The sequence below is a fragment of the Vitis vinifera genome, chromosome 4, assembly GCF_030704535.1.
Source record: "Vitis vinifera cultivar Pinot Noir 40024 chromosome 4, ASM3070453v1".
NCBI lineage: Eukaryota > Viridiplantae > Streptophyta > Magnoliopsida > Vitales > Vitaceae > Vitis > Vitis vinifera.
In genome coordinates this window covers 11,250,916-11,270,271 of record NC_081808.1, presented here as the reverse complement: position 1 = coordinate 11,270,271, position 19,356 = coordinate 11,250,916, and the positions used below count along the sequence as shown (strand labels likewise).

The window sequence follows — 19,356 nt, the reverse complement described above, 5'->3', positions numbered from 1 at the left end:
ATCATTCATGCATTAAGTTCTCAGTTTACATATATGAAATGACCAGGGTGCCCTTGACCTTTGGGTTCTGGTCAAGATCAATGGGTCAATGAGTTTTCCGGTTGAGCAATTATCTTTACTTTAAATTTGTTCATATTTATCACTTTATTTTTAAAATTTTTATGATATTTATCATTTTTATTTTTTATTTTAAATTTTTTTTACAAAGATAGAGTAATGGTGAAATTGCAAAGAGTTAAAATAATAATAATAATAATAATAAGCTTTCAATATAAGTTTTGAATAAAAATTAATTTGATAAAATAAATTATAAATACAACTTTTAATAATTTTAATAAATTAATAAAAAAAGATTGCCAATTTTTTTAAAGATACTTCATTTCCAAATAAAATGTTTTATATGAAATATTATTTCAAATTTTTAAATGATTTAATATTTTATTGAAAATTTCAAAATATTGTTTCAATAAAATTAATAATTATATTGATAGATTTTAATTTTTTTTAAATAAATATAATATATATATATATATATATATATAGCATAAAATCTTACTAAGAACAAAAAAAAAGAAAAACAATATATGATTTTGTCAAAAAAAAATTGTATATTTCTATTTCATACAATATACGAAAGAAAGAATAATTCGTACTGATTGATACCTTTATATACTATATACTCATTCAAATCTATATTATCGGTTGTGCCATAGAAATAAAATTGGTTGAAGTTGAAAAAATATAAAATAAAGAACCCAAAGTGCTTCCATTTATATTTCTGTCTATTTTTGTGATGCTGCATTTATAAATGGAATAAAATACATTGAAAAGTTTTTGAATAGATATATATATATATATATATATATATATATATATATATAATTTTATAATAAACAAGTTTGAAATATTAGTATTTTGTATACTTCCAAAATTTATGTTTTTTTTTATCAACCCACTAAATTTTATAATACATATATATTTTGACTATTAAATAAATAATTTCAATATTTATATTATTACTTATTCTATTTTTTCTTATAACATTTTTCCAATATTTCATGGGTTCAATCAATTTTTGTCCCAAAAAAAAAAAAAAAAAACAAAATACAAAATACAAAATTTTCCATAAAATCTAATAATTAATTTTTCACGAATTTTTTGTATTTTCATCCTTTGGCTTTGGGCATAAGAAATAAAAGGGAGGAACAAAAAAAGTTTGCTCGTTTATTTATTTATTTATATATATTTAGAGGAGAAGATGGTTTTTGAAGTGGCATAACTGTAAATAAAGAGGTAAACGGTGGCAAAGGTTGGAGGGAAGATTTTTCCAACCACGCTTTTCTTTTGGTGTCGCCATGTCAACCAAGCCCCACCTAACGCCTGAACCTACCCTTCTCAAAATGCCTCTTTTCAACCTTCCACTTCCCCACTCTACCTTTTCTATGATCCCCTAATTTCAAAAGATTTCTCCCACCAAACACCACTCCTGTCTTCCCCTCTATAATGAAGCTCACTTTTTACTCTGCCTGCTCTTAAAAAAGAAAAATGGAAGGAGCTTAGTTGATGGTTTATGAGTAGAAATTTGTAAAGTAACTTTGCAACTATGTTGGTATGTTGGTATGAGAGAGAGAATAAATAAAGTTACATGAACATTTTATTGGTTAGATTACATTTGTAATCACTGATACATCTTTCTAGTGAAAACCTATCAAATAATATTTTTGGAACCAAAAGAAATTATCATCTTGATATATCCATAAATGAATATTTATTAATTTAAAAGAGAGAGTTATACATAACTAATAAATTTAAAAATAATACATGTCTAAGACACTCTAAAAAGGGAAAAGATGATCCATAATTGTAAAAGATTGAAAGACTTCTAAAAGAAATAGATTTAGGTGATGTTTATTTTTTGACTGAACAGAAAAAGTCAAAATATTTGACTTTTTCTATTAAGCTAAAAGTAACTTGTTGACATAATCCAACATAGCTAAAATGAACTTGTTATCAATAGGTTCAGTTTAGTTATGTTGGATGATGTCAACATGTTATTTTTAACTGAATAGAAAAAGCCAAATATCTTGGCTTTTTCTATTCAGCTAAAAAACAAACATCACCTAGTATCAAAACTTAATGTCCTAGAAGATAAAAAAATTTCAAATATATAATGATTCGGGAAAGAGTTAAATTAAGAAAAGTAGAATTTGTATAAAGCTACTCAATCTCCTATATTATTAATTTTGTTAATTTATATTTCCTGGAGCCCTTACAAGGATTTTCAAAAAAGTTATTCTCTCATGCATTTAGCAAAGACATAGGCTCATATTGGTAACGAGATTATTAATTTATTGGAGTTTTAGTTTTATCAAAATATATTTGATGGTGGGTAGGCATGATGTTGAAAATTCTATCATAACTCTTCATTGCTTTTAGTGCGGTTTGAATATATTTGAACATGTTCAAGGTAGCCGGTAGAATGAGTAGCTACAATTTGTTTATTTCGCCCAATCCATGAGTCGGAGTTTTAGAGGTTAATGTGTGAAATGATGGTAATGCCCTTACTCTCTATCAACAACTTTGCCCTTAGTTTCAAAAAATAAATAAAAATAATTAAAAAATATTTTCTATAAACACCGTGCTTTCTATTCTCAAGAACAAAAAATAGGAAATAATCTTTTATCATATTATATAAAACATAGACCCTTTTCTTCTCCATTTTTTCTCTATCCCAACATACTCATTTCCTTTGCAACAATAAAACCTAGTAAGAAAAATATATGTTTTCTTATATTTGATTTATCATTAAAAACAAAAAATATTAAATTAATTTGAATTTTATATATTTTCAAATTCTTTAATCTAATATAAAAAGAAAAAAAAAGAAATATATATATATAATTTATTAACTTCAAAATTTTATTTAAACTTAATTTTTTTTTTAAAAAAATTCCTTTACTATTCCTTTTTTTTTTTCAGCTGGAATTTTCAGAAACCAATGACTATTTTATAAATTTTCCAACTAGATGATGCTAAAAACGAAATTCATCTCAGTGAAAATTAGACAAAAAAGAAATCATAAAAATGATGGAAAATAATAGTCGAGTAATCCAGATGCTTTCAAAACAAGAATCTGTCATTTAAACTAGAATTTAGAGTTCAAGGCAAGAGTTGATGCAGAAGAAAATGAAGGGGATGTGATTTCCTATAAAAATTACAAACAGAATACATGAATCATATCTAACCTTCTACCCTTTGTCCACTAAAATACTCATTTAGTCTCTGGAGACTTGAGTCCCCCATGTAAAGCACAAAGGTCTCGGAAATGGAAGATGTATTTCTATGCCATGGAGTGTGACAATTATAGGACTTCCCTTCCCCATTTCCAAACTAGCTTTATTTATTTATTTATTTATTTGTAAGTATTATTATTATAATTATTATTTGCTGCCATTTTATGCCACAAAACCCTCTCAATCTCCTTGTCAAAGAATGGAAATACTATTAGGTTTGGGTTTAGGCCAATATCCCAATCTATTGAACAAAGTTTATATTATAAACATAAATAATCAACAATTCCATGCTAGTAACATTTGGGATTGATTGTGATAATAGAGTCATAGTTATGATATAAAACATACCACAATGGATCTTCCATATGAGTATCATGTTGTGGAGAGGAAGGGCTGCTGCTTCCTGTCACTAGACTTGGGAGACATGCTTATCTAAAAAGGCCTTGGCCAGATTACTGAAGTTTACACTCACCGATCCAGCTGCAGCATACTTCTTGATGACATCCACCACTTCTGGCCTCACAATCTCTTCTTTGTTTGATTCATTACAGATATAGTACAATGCCCCAATACCATAATTCACCTACCAATACATACAATTTGTCATGGTTAATCCATCGAAAGATGTAATCACAACTCAGCTCAACACAATCATAATGACATCTTAGGCTTAGGTAAGAAAGCTCAGGGTTTTTTACATAAACATTATAAGACACTATTACTACCCCGCGACTTTTGATCTTTCTAATTTTTCAACATATCAAAATTTTCTGTCTTTGAACACTTTGGAGGGATACGGAGAAAAATGGAATGTAATGAAAATCATTTAAAAACTTATACATCTTTTAAATCTTCATTCTAAATAAAAGAGAAATAAAATTGGAGAAACAAGAAAAAGTTTGTTGAGTTAAATTTTATATTTTACTTCACTTTTTATTTTCTTCCCTCGTGCTTTCCTCAAACTTCCCATGATCCAAATTGAACCTTACAGAATTGGTTGCCTTCACCTACCTAGGTTACCAAAGCTTTCCTTAAGAAAGATTTCAAGCCAATAAAAGCTAGCTTAGCCTGCATGTTTTGCTGAGTCAGCTTAAGACATGAGTTGTAAAACATAAGCCATACTAGAATATTACCCCTAGTCAGCCAAGCACATCCACAGTTTGCCAATACACATTTGAAATTTAGGCTCACAAATGCATAATACTTTATTAATGACTATGACACTGAAACTTGGGATTACTACAAATGCTTAGCACATACTAGGTATTTTTTTCATAGAATGGGTTGAACCAGCAAGCATTGTCCCAATCACTCAGGATCAAGTTTATAATCTATGTTTGAGATTCTTTTATGACTGGCTCTCAACCTGGCATTGATAATGCCAAATTTCTAAGAGGCCAACTAGTTGTAAGGTAGGACCTGCCATGGTTCTTGGAAAATAATTGACAAGCACAGAAAGATTAGCCTACCAATTATGCATTTGGAGTAATCGTATATGTTCTGTTTGCAGCCTAGAAAATGCCAAAAATTTGAATCCTCTAATCACTAGGAGGCATGTCAAGCCAGCAAGACGGTCCCAACATTCTGAAAGCAATGCATTTGTTAATAGTTTGAACTTGGATGATTCAATGTTATTGCTCGCAGTGTCAGCAAAAAGAAATAGTAAACAAGAAATGTTCCAAGACTCAAAACAAAAAATTAAATCCCAGAGATCAACCGATCTAGCTTTACAATGCTCACAGGTAATGGGAATGAGTGCAGTAAGAAAGCATTCATGGTTAGTTTCCTTTTAAATTGAGCTGGAATGGTCATCAATTTTTGTTTCTTAATACTGCATTGGGCCTATATTACAATGTGCTTTCTGTAATCTGTCCACTGTTAATGGTCCTAAATTTGATTTGCAACAAACTACACCTTATATGAAGTATAAAAATCAAAAAACAAATAAACCATAAGTAATTCACTTACAGTGTTTCTAACTGGGCTTGATAAGCATTGAATGATAAGAGGGATTCCACCACAATTAGTGATAACTGCAGCATTTTCTGGATCTTCACAAGAGAGAAGTAATATATATATATATATATATATAACACCATGTTCATGCACAAAACATACGCCAATTCATTACTTCAAAACATGAGAAACACCTTGTCTATTTAAGCAAAATCCATGTATGTTCAGGGTTACCCAAGGATCAACCATACATTTGGATCACAGGGCTTACCAGCACAAGAGTTGCAGATCCCTCCAACCCCAAATTCAACAAGTTTTTCATTTGGTTCTGTTATGCAGTCTAGGAAAAGTTCCAAAACATTGAGCTGTTAAGATCAGAAAAAAAAAAAAAATTACATGCCAAATAGGGGCAGCAACAATATAGTTCATAATTGCCATCAATTATTTCCAAGAGACTCTAACCTGGCGCAAGAAGTTGTAATTGTAAGGATCATAGGCAAAGTTTGCCAAATTAGCAGCAATCCTCTCTTTTGTTTCTGCACCAAGAAGATCCATTGGTTAGTGATTTTACCAAAACATATGCTTTGGAAGGAATCAGGGGAAAATAAGTACACCTTGAGACAGAATGATTCCTGAGACTTTATGGCACTCATTTGAGAATTAATAATTATGGATCCTATATTGCTTGTCCTATTTAAAAATCAGAAATAACCCACAAAAGGTATCTTTTAATTAATTTGATTCTCTTAGTTTTGCAAAGATTTTTGGCTAATCCTCATCTGAATATAACTCATCCTGTTTAAAAACTCCTCTAAAAAATTCTAGGTTCCAAGTATTGCAGTCCATCCCTTTTTCAGAAACAATAAATAATCAGCTGTTAGGAGAGAGATACATACACAATTCCACCTGGTATAATCAAGTTCATATATATCATTAACTCAATTCTTGTTTTTCATTTTATTTTATTTATTTTTAAATAAGTTCTTGAAATTAACAGGGAAAATCAATTTATATTTCCTTTAAAATAACTTTCTTCTTTAAACTTTATTTCCTAAAAATAGGGGGAAAAGCAAACAAATTTCTCTAAGTGCTTTCTGTTTTCTTGTTTTTGAGAACAGAAAATTGCTCTCAGAAAACAAAACCAAACATGTTATTTTTCTATAATACATGAAAATTCTTCAAAGTAAAACTTGACAAAACCCCCTAGGATGTTTTGTGGCAAAGCAAGACCTCGCTAGTGTGGAGCAAGAATGCACAAGAGCAAGTGAACCATGATTAGATGGGACAATTTGTACTCATTCTAACTTCTAATTTGATTTGATGGACCATGATTGTCCAATGTTTTTTTTCCTCTCTTTGAAGACCTCGCTAGTGTGGAGCAAGAATGCACACGAGCAAGTGAACCACGATTAGATGGGACAATTTCTTCTTGTACTCATTCTAACTTCTAATTTGATTTGATGGACCATGATTGTCCAATGTTTTTTTTCCTCTCTTTGGCATTTTCCATGTAGTTCTTATGTCCTTTCTTTAATTTGTTATACCTAATTGATTTTGTAACTACTTGATTAGCTTCTATTAGGCAAAGGAACATGTGTAATTAAAATAGGCTTAACATAATAGGGAGGTAACTTGAATTATTTTGAGATTTAGCAACCTTAAGGTTTTTAATAGTAACCTATTCAATCCCTAACCCATCTCAACCAGTCCAAATTACCAAGGATTCTTACATATGTTGTCAAAGAAAGGTTCACCATATAAGGCTTAAAATTCAAGGGTGATTCTGCCACTATCACTGGTAGTATAGATCTACAAAGAGAAGGTGTTTTTATACCCCAACTTTCACTCTTCAATGGGGTATACCCAAGCATATCAGAAGCCCAAATGAGGTTGTTTCCAAAATCCAGACAAAAAGTGTGGATGATGATCTAAAATGGATCATAGACACCAATGGTTGGCTCCATAAATGGTTTTGAAAAACAAATAAAGTGATGCAGGGTCCAATGAACCAATGAGGACTACAACTTTGTGACCAACTTATCAAAAAAAAAAAAAAAAAACTTTGTGACCACAACTCCCAAGGGTTTTAATTAAAACTTCAATGCCCTTGCAATCTAGAAAAGAAACATTCTAAGTTGTCCAGTTCCCAATTGTTCAAATGCTTAGAGGAACAGGAATTCCAATGACCCTCTTCACTTGTCTAGTCTGATCAGTCCGCCACCCATGCCTCTTTCAATACTCAGGCATACAATGAGAGGAAGGATACACAAAACGAATAATCTCCACAAGATCTATCTTTCCAAAACTTCACCCTCCTCCCGTTACCCAAGGAAAAGGATACTTTAACAATAAAGAGATCTCAATCCTTTCCCATATCTCATCATAACCCAACCTCATACCCATCTCTCACTTCACAAGACTGCCACTCCCCTTCTTCCTCCCTGTATTTTCCACCTATGACCTTCCAAAGAGCTTTCCTTTTGGATATATATCGTAAACTCCACTTAAAAAGAAGGGACTTGTTAGGCGAAGGGAGGCATCTCGCACCCTAACCCCCTTCCTCTTGCCTATGCAAGTAATAGAGCCCTTCCACCTCATCCCCAGTCGCCACTTAAGTAAAAGGGCCACCTGAAAGAGACCCAAGTAGGTAGACGGAAGTTCTCCCACCTTACAACCTATTTCTAAGGCTAACTCCACATTATCAACCATTTCAATTGGAATCAAGTCACTCTTCTCTAAGTTTATTTTCAGCCTCGAGATGACTTCAAATTGCATGAGTAGCCAACTTAAATATAGAGAAAAAGGATCCCTTTGTCTCAAAGCCCTAGAGTTTTGAAAAAAGCCAAAAGGGGTGTAGAACTTTGCTACAAATATTCATCATTTAATCTATTCAATCTATTTTTGACTAAATTCGAATTTTTTCAGAATTGATAGCAAAAAAACCCTAATTAACATGATCATTTATATCCTTTCAATATGTCAAGCTTACACAACTCCATAGGCATCATTTTTCAATGTATAGCCTTATTTATAAGCACTGAATCCATAATTTGTCTTCCCTCTAAGAAAGCATTATGGGACTTGTGTACCTCTTGTCCCACCACCTTCTTTAGTCCAATAGCCAATACTTTAGCTAGAAGCTTATATAGAACACCCCATCAAACTTATAAACCTGGAAGCTTTTAGATCTTTTGTCCTTCTTTTCTTTAGGATTAACATAAAAAAAGATATGGCATTGAGGCTTTTTTAAAACCTACCATGTTCATGAAAATCTCTAAAAAACTCATCATCTTTTTCCTTCAAAAAATTCCAACTAAACAACTAGGATGCCATAGAGAACCCATCTTGCTTTAGAGCTTTGTCCTCATTTAAGTCTAAAAATACACTGAACACCTCTTTCTTTGGAAACAACTCCTCTAATTTTTTTTACCTTTTTGCATGTCTAAAATATCAAAATACATTTCATTGATGCCAAGTCCCTAGTCCAAGAGATCAGATAATAGGTTAAAGAAAGCCTCAGGCACCCCTTCCTTAATCTCATCCTCCTCTGTTAACCAAACCTCATTAACTTTAATCTTAGCTAGAAAGTTCCTTCTTGGGTGTGCCATTTTATGCATGGTTTAAAGTATTGACCAAGTGTGGTATGACTTAGCCAAGTCATATATACCTTGGCCCTTTCTGCACCAAGTTGGATACCTGATATCATCTCAAACATAGACTCAATCACGAATTAGTTAAACTCAGTTCAGATTCTAAGTTGACTCCATTGAATCATCCGAATTCCCAAAAGTAAATAAATAAAATCATTTTTTCCTTTCAAATCACAACAAAAGAACAACAAATAGGATCCAAACTTAAGAAAACTGTAAAACAATAGCAATTCTCCTCAAAAGGAAGAGCTTTTCAAGAATCGAGACCTATGACCCATGATGAAGAGGACGAAAGACATCAATCTAACCCATAATTGAGTTTTGGAGGTGAATAAGACAAGAAGGTTGAGGGCATTTCATCACTAAACTTAGGTGGTGTTTGTTTTTTGGCTGAATAGAAAAAGCCAAATATTTTGGTTTTTTCTATTCAGCTAAAAGTAACATATTGACATCATCCAACATAGCTAAAATGAACTTGTTATCAATAAGTTCAATTTAATTATATTGGATAATATTAACAGGTTACTTTTAGCTTAATAGAAAGAGTTAAATATTTTGACTTTTTCTATTCAGCCAAAAAACAAACACCACCTTACAATGATCACAGATATGGGGAACCTCCATGTTGGCGGTGCTGCTATGGTGATTGATGTGGTGAGAAACATCAAATCAGTTTCCTCCATTGACAGCGAACATGATCGCTACATGTTAGCTTCTCCTCTTTGTGCTTTTGGTCTCTCTGATGTCATTGGTGTGATATAAATTATATTAGTTTAGATAATGTATTATTTTATATGGTAATGGTAGCATATATGGTGTATTATTTTATACATTAATTTATTATTAACATATTAAAACCATTTAATTTATAATTATACTAACATATTAAAATCATTTAATTAACAATATATTATACTTTGATAAATATATTTTTATATTCATATTTAATTGTAAAATATTGTAATCATTTAATCCAGACTAAAAATGGAATTAATGATAGAATTATATGTCTTTTAGTAAAAATATCATTGTATTTGAAATAAATAATTTTTAATTCTTAATATTATCATAAATTACTCTCTACGGATGCTTTTATAATTATTTAAACAATGCTAAATGTGAGAATTTTGTTTTATTAGTTTTTTTAAGCTTATTTAATTATACTTATTTTCTAAAACTACCTATCAAAAAAAAAAAAAAAAAAACCTATTTTCTAAAACTTTTCATAATATTTTTATAATTCTTTTAACTTTTTAACTATCTTAATTTGCGTATTACTTAATACTGAGCTAAGACATCAAGATCGATGTACCTCAAGATCCTCTGAATCAATGTTGATACAACTTTGAACCACGATTTTATGGAAGAATGTAATGTTTCTATCACCCTACTTTAATCAAATCGCCCATAATTTCTACCTCTAGGAAGCTCCTTTTGTAAGGGCCCATTTTTTATGCTCCTCTTCTTGAGATATGACACCCTCCCTCACCTTGGAATCCCTAAATCTCTCCTAGTTAAAGACCATCTCATTTCGAATTACAACATTGCCAAACATCTCTTTATTCTAACTCTTTGAGTTTGATTTCAATGCTTTCCATTTCACAACCAAAATGAAACTATAATATCCTTTAATATTATACCCCAACCACCACCTCTTAAACAAATCTTTGAAGCCTTCCAACTTAAACCACATATTTTCAAACCTAAAAAAAGGGTAGAGCCTCTTCTCATCCCATCCCCAACTAGCAGAATAGGTAGACGATCCTAAAAAGTACCCATAAGAAGACTAATAAGGTCAATATCTCAAATTCCAAATGTTAACAACCAAGTTGAAACTATTAGAGTTGAAGACAGTGAGACCTTTAAGCATTTTCATGCGAAGCTAAGGGACCTAAACAACTCACACTACAATCTAGGAGAGAGGAAACATAAACCTACATTTTGAAATGAGTACTAATGAAGGATGGAAGATGGAAGTAGGGCAAACCATTATATAGGGTTTTAAGGGTGCATAGAGTGACAGAGGGTTATAAGAAGCCCATATGGAATGCAAAGACATATCATCCTACCCAAGAAGAATCCTCTTCTAAGTTTCTTTGCATAGAGAATTTGAGAATGAATTGTGCATCATTCATTAACGACAGTCAAGATATATATTTATATATATATATATATATATATATATATATATATAAACAACTCATAGTGGGTCATAAATTAAAAGTTTGGCAAGTAGCAAGATAAGAAATGAAGATAAAGATGTTTCAAAAAAAAAAAAATGTAAGTGGAAGCTATGAAAATTGAGGTAGCAACTATTACCCACCACCACCATGACCAACAACAACAATAATAATGCAACATAATAAAATCAATGAGCCACTTCTTATAAGTATCAAGAATTTCTTTTTAATGACAATGATGATGATAAACACATCACAAACCGTGTAGTAATTGTTTGCTTTAGGCTTACTAGCCCTCATGTGAATCTACACATATTAAATGAATCACTCCTTATAAGTGTCGAGAACTTCTACTTCTAAATGATGTGGGACATCATATTCACCTTTTTTTGCATACATCACATTTTCATCATAGCCCATAGTATTAATGGGTGGCCAAACTCCAAACATTTCAAACTAAATATTGGCTTTAATAAGGATTAAAAAAATCGGAAAATATTGTTGACATGTCAATGATATTTTGGGTGTCAATGGGCACAAAAGTGACATATGGGGGAGATATATCCATCAGCCGAAGTGTCGGTTATTTTATGGAAATTTCACCGATATGTCGATATATATTGATGTTTTTGTCGATTTTTTAGGAATTTCCCAAATTTTTTGGTTGGTCAAACTGACGCACAAGCCTTGGTCAAACCTAGTTAAACCTCAAAAATCAGCCCTAGAGGGTATTTGAACCCAAGACAAAAGGTTCAAAGTGAACCAAGGTAGCCACTGAGGCAAGCTTGCCTTCAATGTTACATAGGCCCAACATATATATATAATTCCATTCTAAAAACAAAATATTAAAAGAATATATTAATAAATAAATTAAGTCCAATTATTTTATTTTTAAATTGTATTTAATTGATTACAAAAAATATAAAAACTATCATAATAATTTTTTTTAATTAGTCTTTTTTATATCATTTATATATTTATTAAATATAAAAAATTTAAAATATTAAAAAAAATTATACATATTAAAATTTTTAATTAAATAGATCATAATTTTAATATATTATAATTAAATGTCACAATATTATTTGAAAATAATATTTGATGTAACTTAATAATGAATATATACTTATAAAATTCATATTTCTTATCAATGAACATGATATTATTGTCGAATATGACAAATTATATCATTCATATATCAATTTCTTCAACAAAACAATTTCAAAATGTCTATTATTACTTTTTATATCATTTATTAAAGTTGTTTTTCAATGTTTTCATGAGTTTTGATCAATTTTCACCCACCAATATTTTGTGTCAAAATATCCACCAATATTGCTTGATATATCCATAAAATCGAGTTATTGATATATCCGTCAAAACCGATATTTTCATCCTTGGGCTTTAATGCACTTATCACTATCTAGATAGAGATTGTTACTTTTGGGCTCATTGACACTTATGACTTAAAAAGCATCTACACATACTAGATGAGTCGTCCATTATAAGTATCAAGAATTCTTTTCTCAAGCAATATATCATATCACATTTAAAATTAGGTGTATTTTGTCAAAGAATCGTGTGACAAGCAAAGATAATTAGGAATGATCTTCTATCATCTAATGAAATGAAGATTACCAAACTATTTATCATGCTTTAATCACATGGTCATGATTCATCCACCAGATTCAGGTTTGTACCTCCTTAGAGCTCAATGATACAAAGGCATAAGTAGTTCATGACACTTATAAGGGACGACTCATCTAGTATGTCTAGACACATTTAAAGTTTGAAGGGCTAGTGGACCCAAAACAAACAATATCTACACAGATTGTGACAAATGGTATTAAAGTTGTTTCTTAGCTGAATATGTACGAAGTTTGCCCACCCATGAACACTTTGGACCATGAAGGTGGCATCATGCCTACATAAGAAGATGAATGAGAAGAGAAGTTCCTAACACGTATAAGGGACAACTTATCTGATACATGCAGATGCATCTAACAGCCTTTGAGAACTAATTGCCTAAAACACACAATATCTACATAGGTCATGACAAAATGGTATCAAAGTGCTAGGATATAATTTGTAGCTTTTCAAAGCTGGTTTTGAGTTCAGGTATGAGTGGCACAGAATGCATTTAATAAATAACCTGAAGTTGAAACCTCGGCGTGCTTTTTGGCACTTTTCAATACAATTGCTTCTTATCTATCAAAAAAAAAAAAAAGCCGAAGTTGAAGATGAGAGAAGTGAAAACCAGCTGTTTTATGAAAAGTGGTAGACATTTTCAGTAACATCATTCTATTGATATGTGAATGCGATATGACATAAAAGCTGATTCAAGTACCTTTAGCAGCAAGAAGAGCACAAATCCATGGTAAAGTAACCTCAAAATGACAATCCTTGAGATTTTTTGAGTCTGTTTGGAATTATGGTGGTGAAATCTGTGTCTGAGCTGAAGGGAAGGTTGGGGTATTAATACAAACTCTGCACTAGTTCATGATGCAATCATCCCTGAATGTTAAACCGAAGGGATAGCCTGGGGTATTGGCTCTGGATAGACAAGGTGTGTGTAACCAGGTGTATACAAAACATATTAGAAGACTTTCAGCCAACTTAAGACATAAGGATTTGTCAAAGGCTCTAGGATGAGTGCCACCCTCAACATGGCAGCACTGCATCAGCAACAAAACCTGCCAATATAGCTGTAAGCTAGTTGTACAGTTCTACACTTCTGAGCTAGTGGACCCTAAACAAACCAAGCATCCAGGGATTAAAATTATATCCAAGCTGCTTGCATTCTTTTCAGATCCTTATGTAAGGCTAAAGGTAACTCATTTGGAGCGGAATTAACCTCAAATCCAGACTATTGATTCTCTCAGTTTGGAAATCCTACTGAGAGAAATCCATGCTTGGGATACACTGCATCACTCCACCTAAAGACCTTCCTCTCAAGCTGCTTTGCTCTGGCCTCAACCAGGAAGCCTCATTATCCATTTAGTTGACTTCCTCTTAACCAAGATACAACAATACCAGAGAATATGGTTTGTATTCATCAGTAAAGACAAGGCCCAAGTATAGATAGAATGAGAATATAGTGGATACTATAGTAGACTTACAATTAGCATGCTGTGTAATATCTTCATAATATCCAACAGGCTAACAACACCTACTTGGCCAAGTGGACTGTTGGAATATTCTCCTATACAATTCATATTATTTTTGTCAATAGCGCTAAACTTACTACTTTTTGTTCCACCATTATCTGAATCCATAACCTAACATATGCAGAACTAATATAAAAAAAATAAAAAATTGAAATCATATATCTGGTGCCTGTTATGAGCAGAAATCATTAGTCTTCCGTAATGATGAAGCTGCAAATCATCAATACCCATAAGACTTCCTAAGTCTCCAATAATTTATTGTGCAACTATCCTACCTTGCTACAGTGAGTGGCTTTATCCAGCTTTGTAACACTATCATGTACCTCTTTTTTATATGGACATACAGTCTTGTTTTATTGAGGTTAAAAAAAATGAAACACAAGATGAAACAATGATTAGGCTCCTCTTTGATTGGACTCTTCTCACAATCAGTATCAAACAATATGTCAAACCTTTACTTTTACCACGTGTATTTGTCAATGATTCCAATTCTAGGGTGGATGAATGAGAGGAAAAAAATTTTCTATTTTGTCATTAAAAGGCTCTAATGGTCCACTTTGTATTAGTGGCTTTCAGTTCAGTGCAGAGACGTATTTAGTGCTTTTAACATTTGTATATGTGAGACACCAAATAGCCAGTTAGAGACCATTAATGTCATAGATGCAGCATAAGCTTCTTCTAGACATAAATAGAACACTCAAGCACAATGATTTAGGTTCAAACAAGTAAACTGTTGTCCATGTGCTTATAGGATTTTTATAACCAATAATCATATATAGCCACTATTGGACAACTAATTTCCCTAAAACTCAATAAATTAGGGGAAATAAACATGCACTGAAATTTCAACTCATGACCATCACAACTCAACTCTGCTCTAATCCTATGTTGGAAAACCAATTTTTCTAGAGGCTTGAGTTAGTAGGATTTGGAGCCAGTGATGTACATCATGTTCTCTAACAACAACAATATATATAAAAAAAATCACAAACCTTTTCTCAAATTCACAAATATGTTATTACTAGAAAATGAAGCTTTTTCTTTTCTTTTCTTCCCCTCTCTCTCTCCCTCTCTCTTCTTCTTCTTCTTCTTCTTCTTTTTTGGTTTGTTTGTTAGTTCCCATACTCTGGGAGAGAGAAAAGATGAATCACAAATGTAACACTGCCTATAGCTACTATATTGCAAGCAAACTTATCCAACCTTCTTTATTTATAAAGATTTTGTGCAAAATTTATTCAGCACTAAAACTGAATGATCAAAGATGATACACAAATGATTGGAGCATAATCTAAATGCAGTATACCTTCGTTAGTTGCATTCTGAAATTGACTCACCAATTCCTGGAACAAGAGTGGTAAACTGAATGTTGGTGTAATACATTAGAAGCCAATCATAAAGTATTAATATTCACTTACTTAGCCTGATATATCCTGTCTATCTTTCTGATCAAAAGTTAATGATCTTAGGTATATCTTGTCTATCTTTCTCATCAAAAGTTAATGATCTTAGGTATATCTTGTCTATCTTTCCCATCAAAAGTTAATGGTCTTAGAAGACCCTAAGAATAGGGTTAAATCCAAGAGAAGGCATGTCATTAACAAAGAAATTAAAGGTCAGGTTTAGTCCTGGAAAGTTAAGAGTGGAAAAATAGAAGGAATATAGATATAAAAGAAAAATAAAAATTATTGAGTAATGCATTTTCCTATACTTTTCACTTTTTTAAGGAAAGTAGGGAGGAAAATCTTTTCTTTAGTATTTTTCCTTATCTTCTTCCATATTACCCAAACATACGAAAATTAGTTTCCTCAATATGGGTGCACACTCATGGAACCATAATTAAGTCAGCATTTTTGTATAAGCCATAATTAATAGCATATGATCAATGTATCCAGAAAAAGTTTAATGAATAAGAATGCCAGAGGTTGATTTATTTGACGTAGAAATCAAAATTGTTGTCATACTCTGACGTCCAAACTGAAAACTATGAACAAAGGTACATGCTGTTAAAGCTTTGTACCCTTCATCATCTAGTAGTGATCAATCCAGATAGAGTGATACAGGGAGATACCAAATGCTAAAGAGCTTCTGTATCACTTGATATAAATTGCATTTTGGATAATCCGCAGTAATGTCTCTAACAGGGATATTATAAAATCAATAAAAATCTTATGTTTCAATTGAGAAAGAAAAACCATGTTCAAGAAAGGTACCTGAAGGTACTGCACCCTTGGAGTTCCATATCTTCCAGTACGTTCTTCCTGCCTTCTCTTATTGGTAAACATGTAAGCTATGGCAATTAAAAAATGTAAGTCATAAAGTTGAACTGGCTGATTTGTAGAGATTTAGAAGCATTGAGTCCTGTGTAAAGATGTAAATTTGTTGAAATTCAAGAATAATTGTAAAGTTGAACTGGCAGTTTTGAAAATCCAACCCATCTCATACATGCTTTGAATTCGCACAAGTCAAAACAGAACCCATCATATATTATCAAGATTTAAACATAGAAGGCTCAAAACAAAGAGAACAAAACAACTAACAAAAATTTTCATATATTCAGCTGGTTTCAACAAAGCCCAGTGAACATGTAAATGTCCAAATTGAATTGGTTCAGATATGAAAAGTTAAAAAATAATTTGCACAAGAAAACATTAATACATATGTACAGAAATATATAATTTTCAGAAACATAAAAGAATTTTCAAAAATTATTTTTGAACAGAAAACTGTTCATTTCTGAACCAAGCAAACAAGACAATTCCTGATGATATGTATAATTTGCACAGCCAAGGCAAATGCAATTTCTGTACCACAAGTTATGATCTTTAGACCACAAAGGAAGTATGTATATGCCAATTATGGTGAACTGTAAAAAACTAAAATAAAATAAAATAAAGTAAAAATGTATAGATGTTCTATTTTGCAATATCTAAAATGCATGCGAACCTCAAAATGAAATTGAAATTCCTTCCTCGCGGAACAAACCTAACAATTTAACCAAAACCCATGAAAACCCCCTCAAATTTCAATAAAGAAAATGCCACATTCAAGCAGAGTAAAAAACAGATTCGAATAATTTGGCACAAAAAACCCAAATTTCTTTCAAAAAAAAAAACAGAAAACCAAGGGTATGAATTTTCCATTTCCTCAGGCCTCAATATCATCTCTCATAAATTGCCCCAAATTAATGTAGAGAACCCAACTCGTCAATAACTAAACAAATTATCACCACAGATGATCAAAGAGTAGGATCCAAAACAAATTACATTACATGAAAAATAAAGAACAAATGCAAGTATGAAGATGGAACCATAAAGATTTTAGATTAAAATCATACCCACAATCAAAGTATGGAAGGTGTTTTTTTTTTTTTTTTTGCAGATGAGAAATTAAAATCTTTTGCAGAGGGGAGCTAGGCAGAGTTATGTAAAGAGGGAGACGATGAAAGCTTTTGAAAGTGGTAGCAGCTTTGAACGACAGTGGCGGAGTTGAACGGCGATGGTGTTGAACGGCCGCTGCAGCACGGAACGACGGGGACAGCACCGAACGGTGGAAGAATCTTGAACTAGGGCTTGGGATTTTTGCTCTCTGTCCAAGAATAGCATGGAAAGAGCCAAATGGCAAAGATGACATTTTTTTTAAGTTATGTATATATTAGTAAAAAAAAATCGAAAATCGTGAATGAAGATTTGGATGAATATCAAACAGAGAGTGAGAGAGTCACCGGCTGTTCGTTGTCGGCGGTGGTTGTCTCCGGTTAAGGCATTCCTTCGAATGGGAAGGGAGGTGATGTCGAGGTTTGAACCGGGACGAGTCCAATTCTACACTACACAGCCGCGCCATGCTCCGGTCGAAGGGACCGTGGGTGTTTTTCTTCCCAAAACATCCCTAATAATATCACCTATTTTCCCTCGCATTTATATCTTTATTTTATATTTTATCACGTAAACGGTTATTTAATAAAATTAATACTAAATTAATTTAATAAAAACTATAAAAAATAATTTGTATAATAGAAATAAGTTTTTTTAAAAAAAATATAAAAATATATGAAGCAATATGATTTATAATTAAATAGCAAGATTATTAATTTGGACCTACTTTATATTGGGTGTTTTAGTTTCAAAGTTGTGTGTGGATTCAAACCAATAAAAGATAGGGTTATTTGGATAGGTGGCTCAAAATAAAGGCAAAATTGTAAAAGTAACCTCACTAGTTAATTGTTTTGAGAGATGAACTAATTTGGACATTTTTACCCTCATTTATTTCCCTTTAAAAACACATAAGATCCGCACCAAATACATGATATCCCTCCAAAAGCAGAAAACTTTAGTTTTACCTATCTTATCGATACTACATTTCTCACCAACACTGTGAGTACATCCCTATACACCATCTCTGTAACCCACCAATAAAACTGAGTGAAGAGAAGCAGAAAAGAGTAGAGAAACAAAGAAGAGTAAGATTCCCCACCAAAGACATGATATCTCTCCAAAAGCAAAACATTTTAGTTTTACCTCTCTCATCGGTACTACATCTATCTGCATATCTCTCACTAACATTGTGAGTACATCCTTATACACCATTATTACAACCCACCATCACAATTGAGGTAATAGAAGCATAGCAGATTTAAAGAAAAACATATGACGAGGTCGAATGAAGGTATGTAAACCCATTTGTGAAAAAAAAATTACCTTAGCTTTGCTATTCTCAACATTATTTGGTTGTAAGGAAAAAAAATGAAATTTTTAGAGTTAACGTGAGTGAAATTTTTTGTTAAAAAGATTTGTATGAAAAGAGTAAAGTTCGTATTTAACATGTAAAAACTGGATGTAACTAGTGTTAAGTTCTTTATATATAAAACTTGAAGATAGTTGAGAACAGTTTAACATGTTAATCTACAACTTTGCGAGATTGAATTACTTATTTAAATAACTACTATTTTAATATTGTCTTTTTGTATCAATAATTCAATTTATTTATTTATATATTTGTTTTTTGTTACAGTGATTGATGAAGTGGGAATAATGCTTTTGTATGAAGGAGATTGGGTGCAAAATGGAAACGTATACTACTTTGAAGGTTGCCAAGGTAAAGGTATTGAACTTAA

The 19,356-nt window shown here is 31.7% G+C and overlaps 1 protein-coding gene across 4 annotated transcripts; it reads right to left on the bottom strand.

Annotated features, from left to right (window-relative positions):
• Nucleotides 1-3,535: 3,535 nt before the first annotated feature.
• LOC100266771 (uncharacterized) lies at nucleotides 3,536-18,154 on the bottom strand. 4 transcript variants are annotated; one of them, XM_002270367.5, is made up of 8 exons: nucleotides 17,968-18,154; nucleotides 17,581-17,831; nucleotides 16,457-16,533; nucleotides 15,550-15,586; nucleotides 5,712-5,785; nucleotides 5,521-5,614; nucleotides 5,262-5,344; nucleotides 3,536-3,876 (listed from the first exon to the last, which is right to left on the bottom strand). In XM_002270367.5, the coding sequence occupies exons 3-8, from the start codon at nucleotides 16,526-16,528 to the stop codon at nucleotides 3,703-3,705; spliced, it is 534 nt and encodes a 177-aa protein (XP_002270403.1). In that variant the 5' UTR covers nucleotides 16,529-16,533; nucleotides 17,581-17,831; nucleotides 17,968-18,154; the 3' UTR covers nucleotides 3,536-3,702. The 4 variants fall into 4 exon arrangements, with proteins under 4 accessions (XP_002270403.1, XP_010648899.1, XP_010648898.1 ...); XM_010650597.3 differs by having other exon boundaries at nucleotides 5,262-5,338; nucleotides 17,968-18,126; XM_019219165.2 differs by lacking the exon at nucleotides 3,536-3,876 and adding an exon at nucleotides 4,763-4,877 and having other exon boundaries at nucleotides 17,968-18,126.
• Nucleotides 18,155-19,356: the final 1,202 nt, after the last annotated feature.

What these genes read in the sequence shown, in the direction of transcription:
- LOC100266771 (XM_002270367.5), bottom strand. Translation starts at nt 16,528, where the DNA reads ATGTTTACCAATAAGAGAAGGCAGGAAGAACGTACTGGAAGATATGGA. An exon ending in ATTACAACTTCTTGCGCCAG is followed by an intron (nt 5,615 to 5,711) that starts GTTAGAGTCTCT and finishes TGATCTTAACAG; the next exon opens with CTCAATGTTTTGGAACTTTT. An exon ending in GATCTGCAACTCTTGTGCTG is followed by an intron (nt 5,345 to 5,520) that starts GTAAGCCCTGTG and finishes TCTCTTGTGAAG; the next exon opens with ATCCAGAAAATGCTGCAGTT.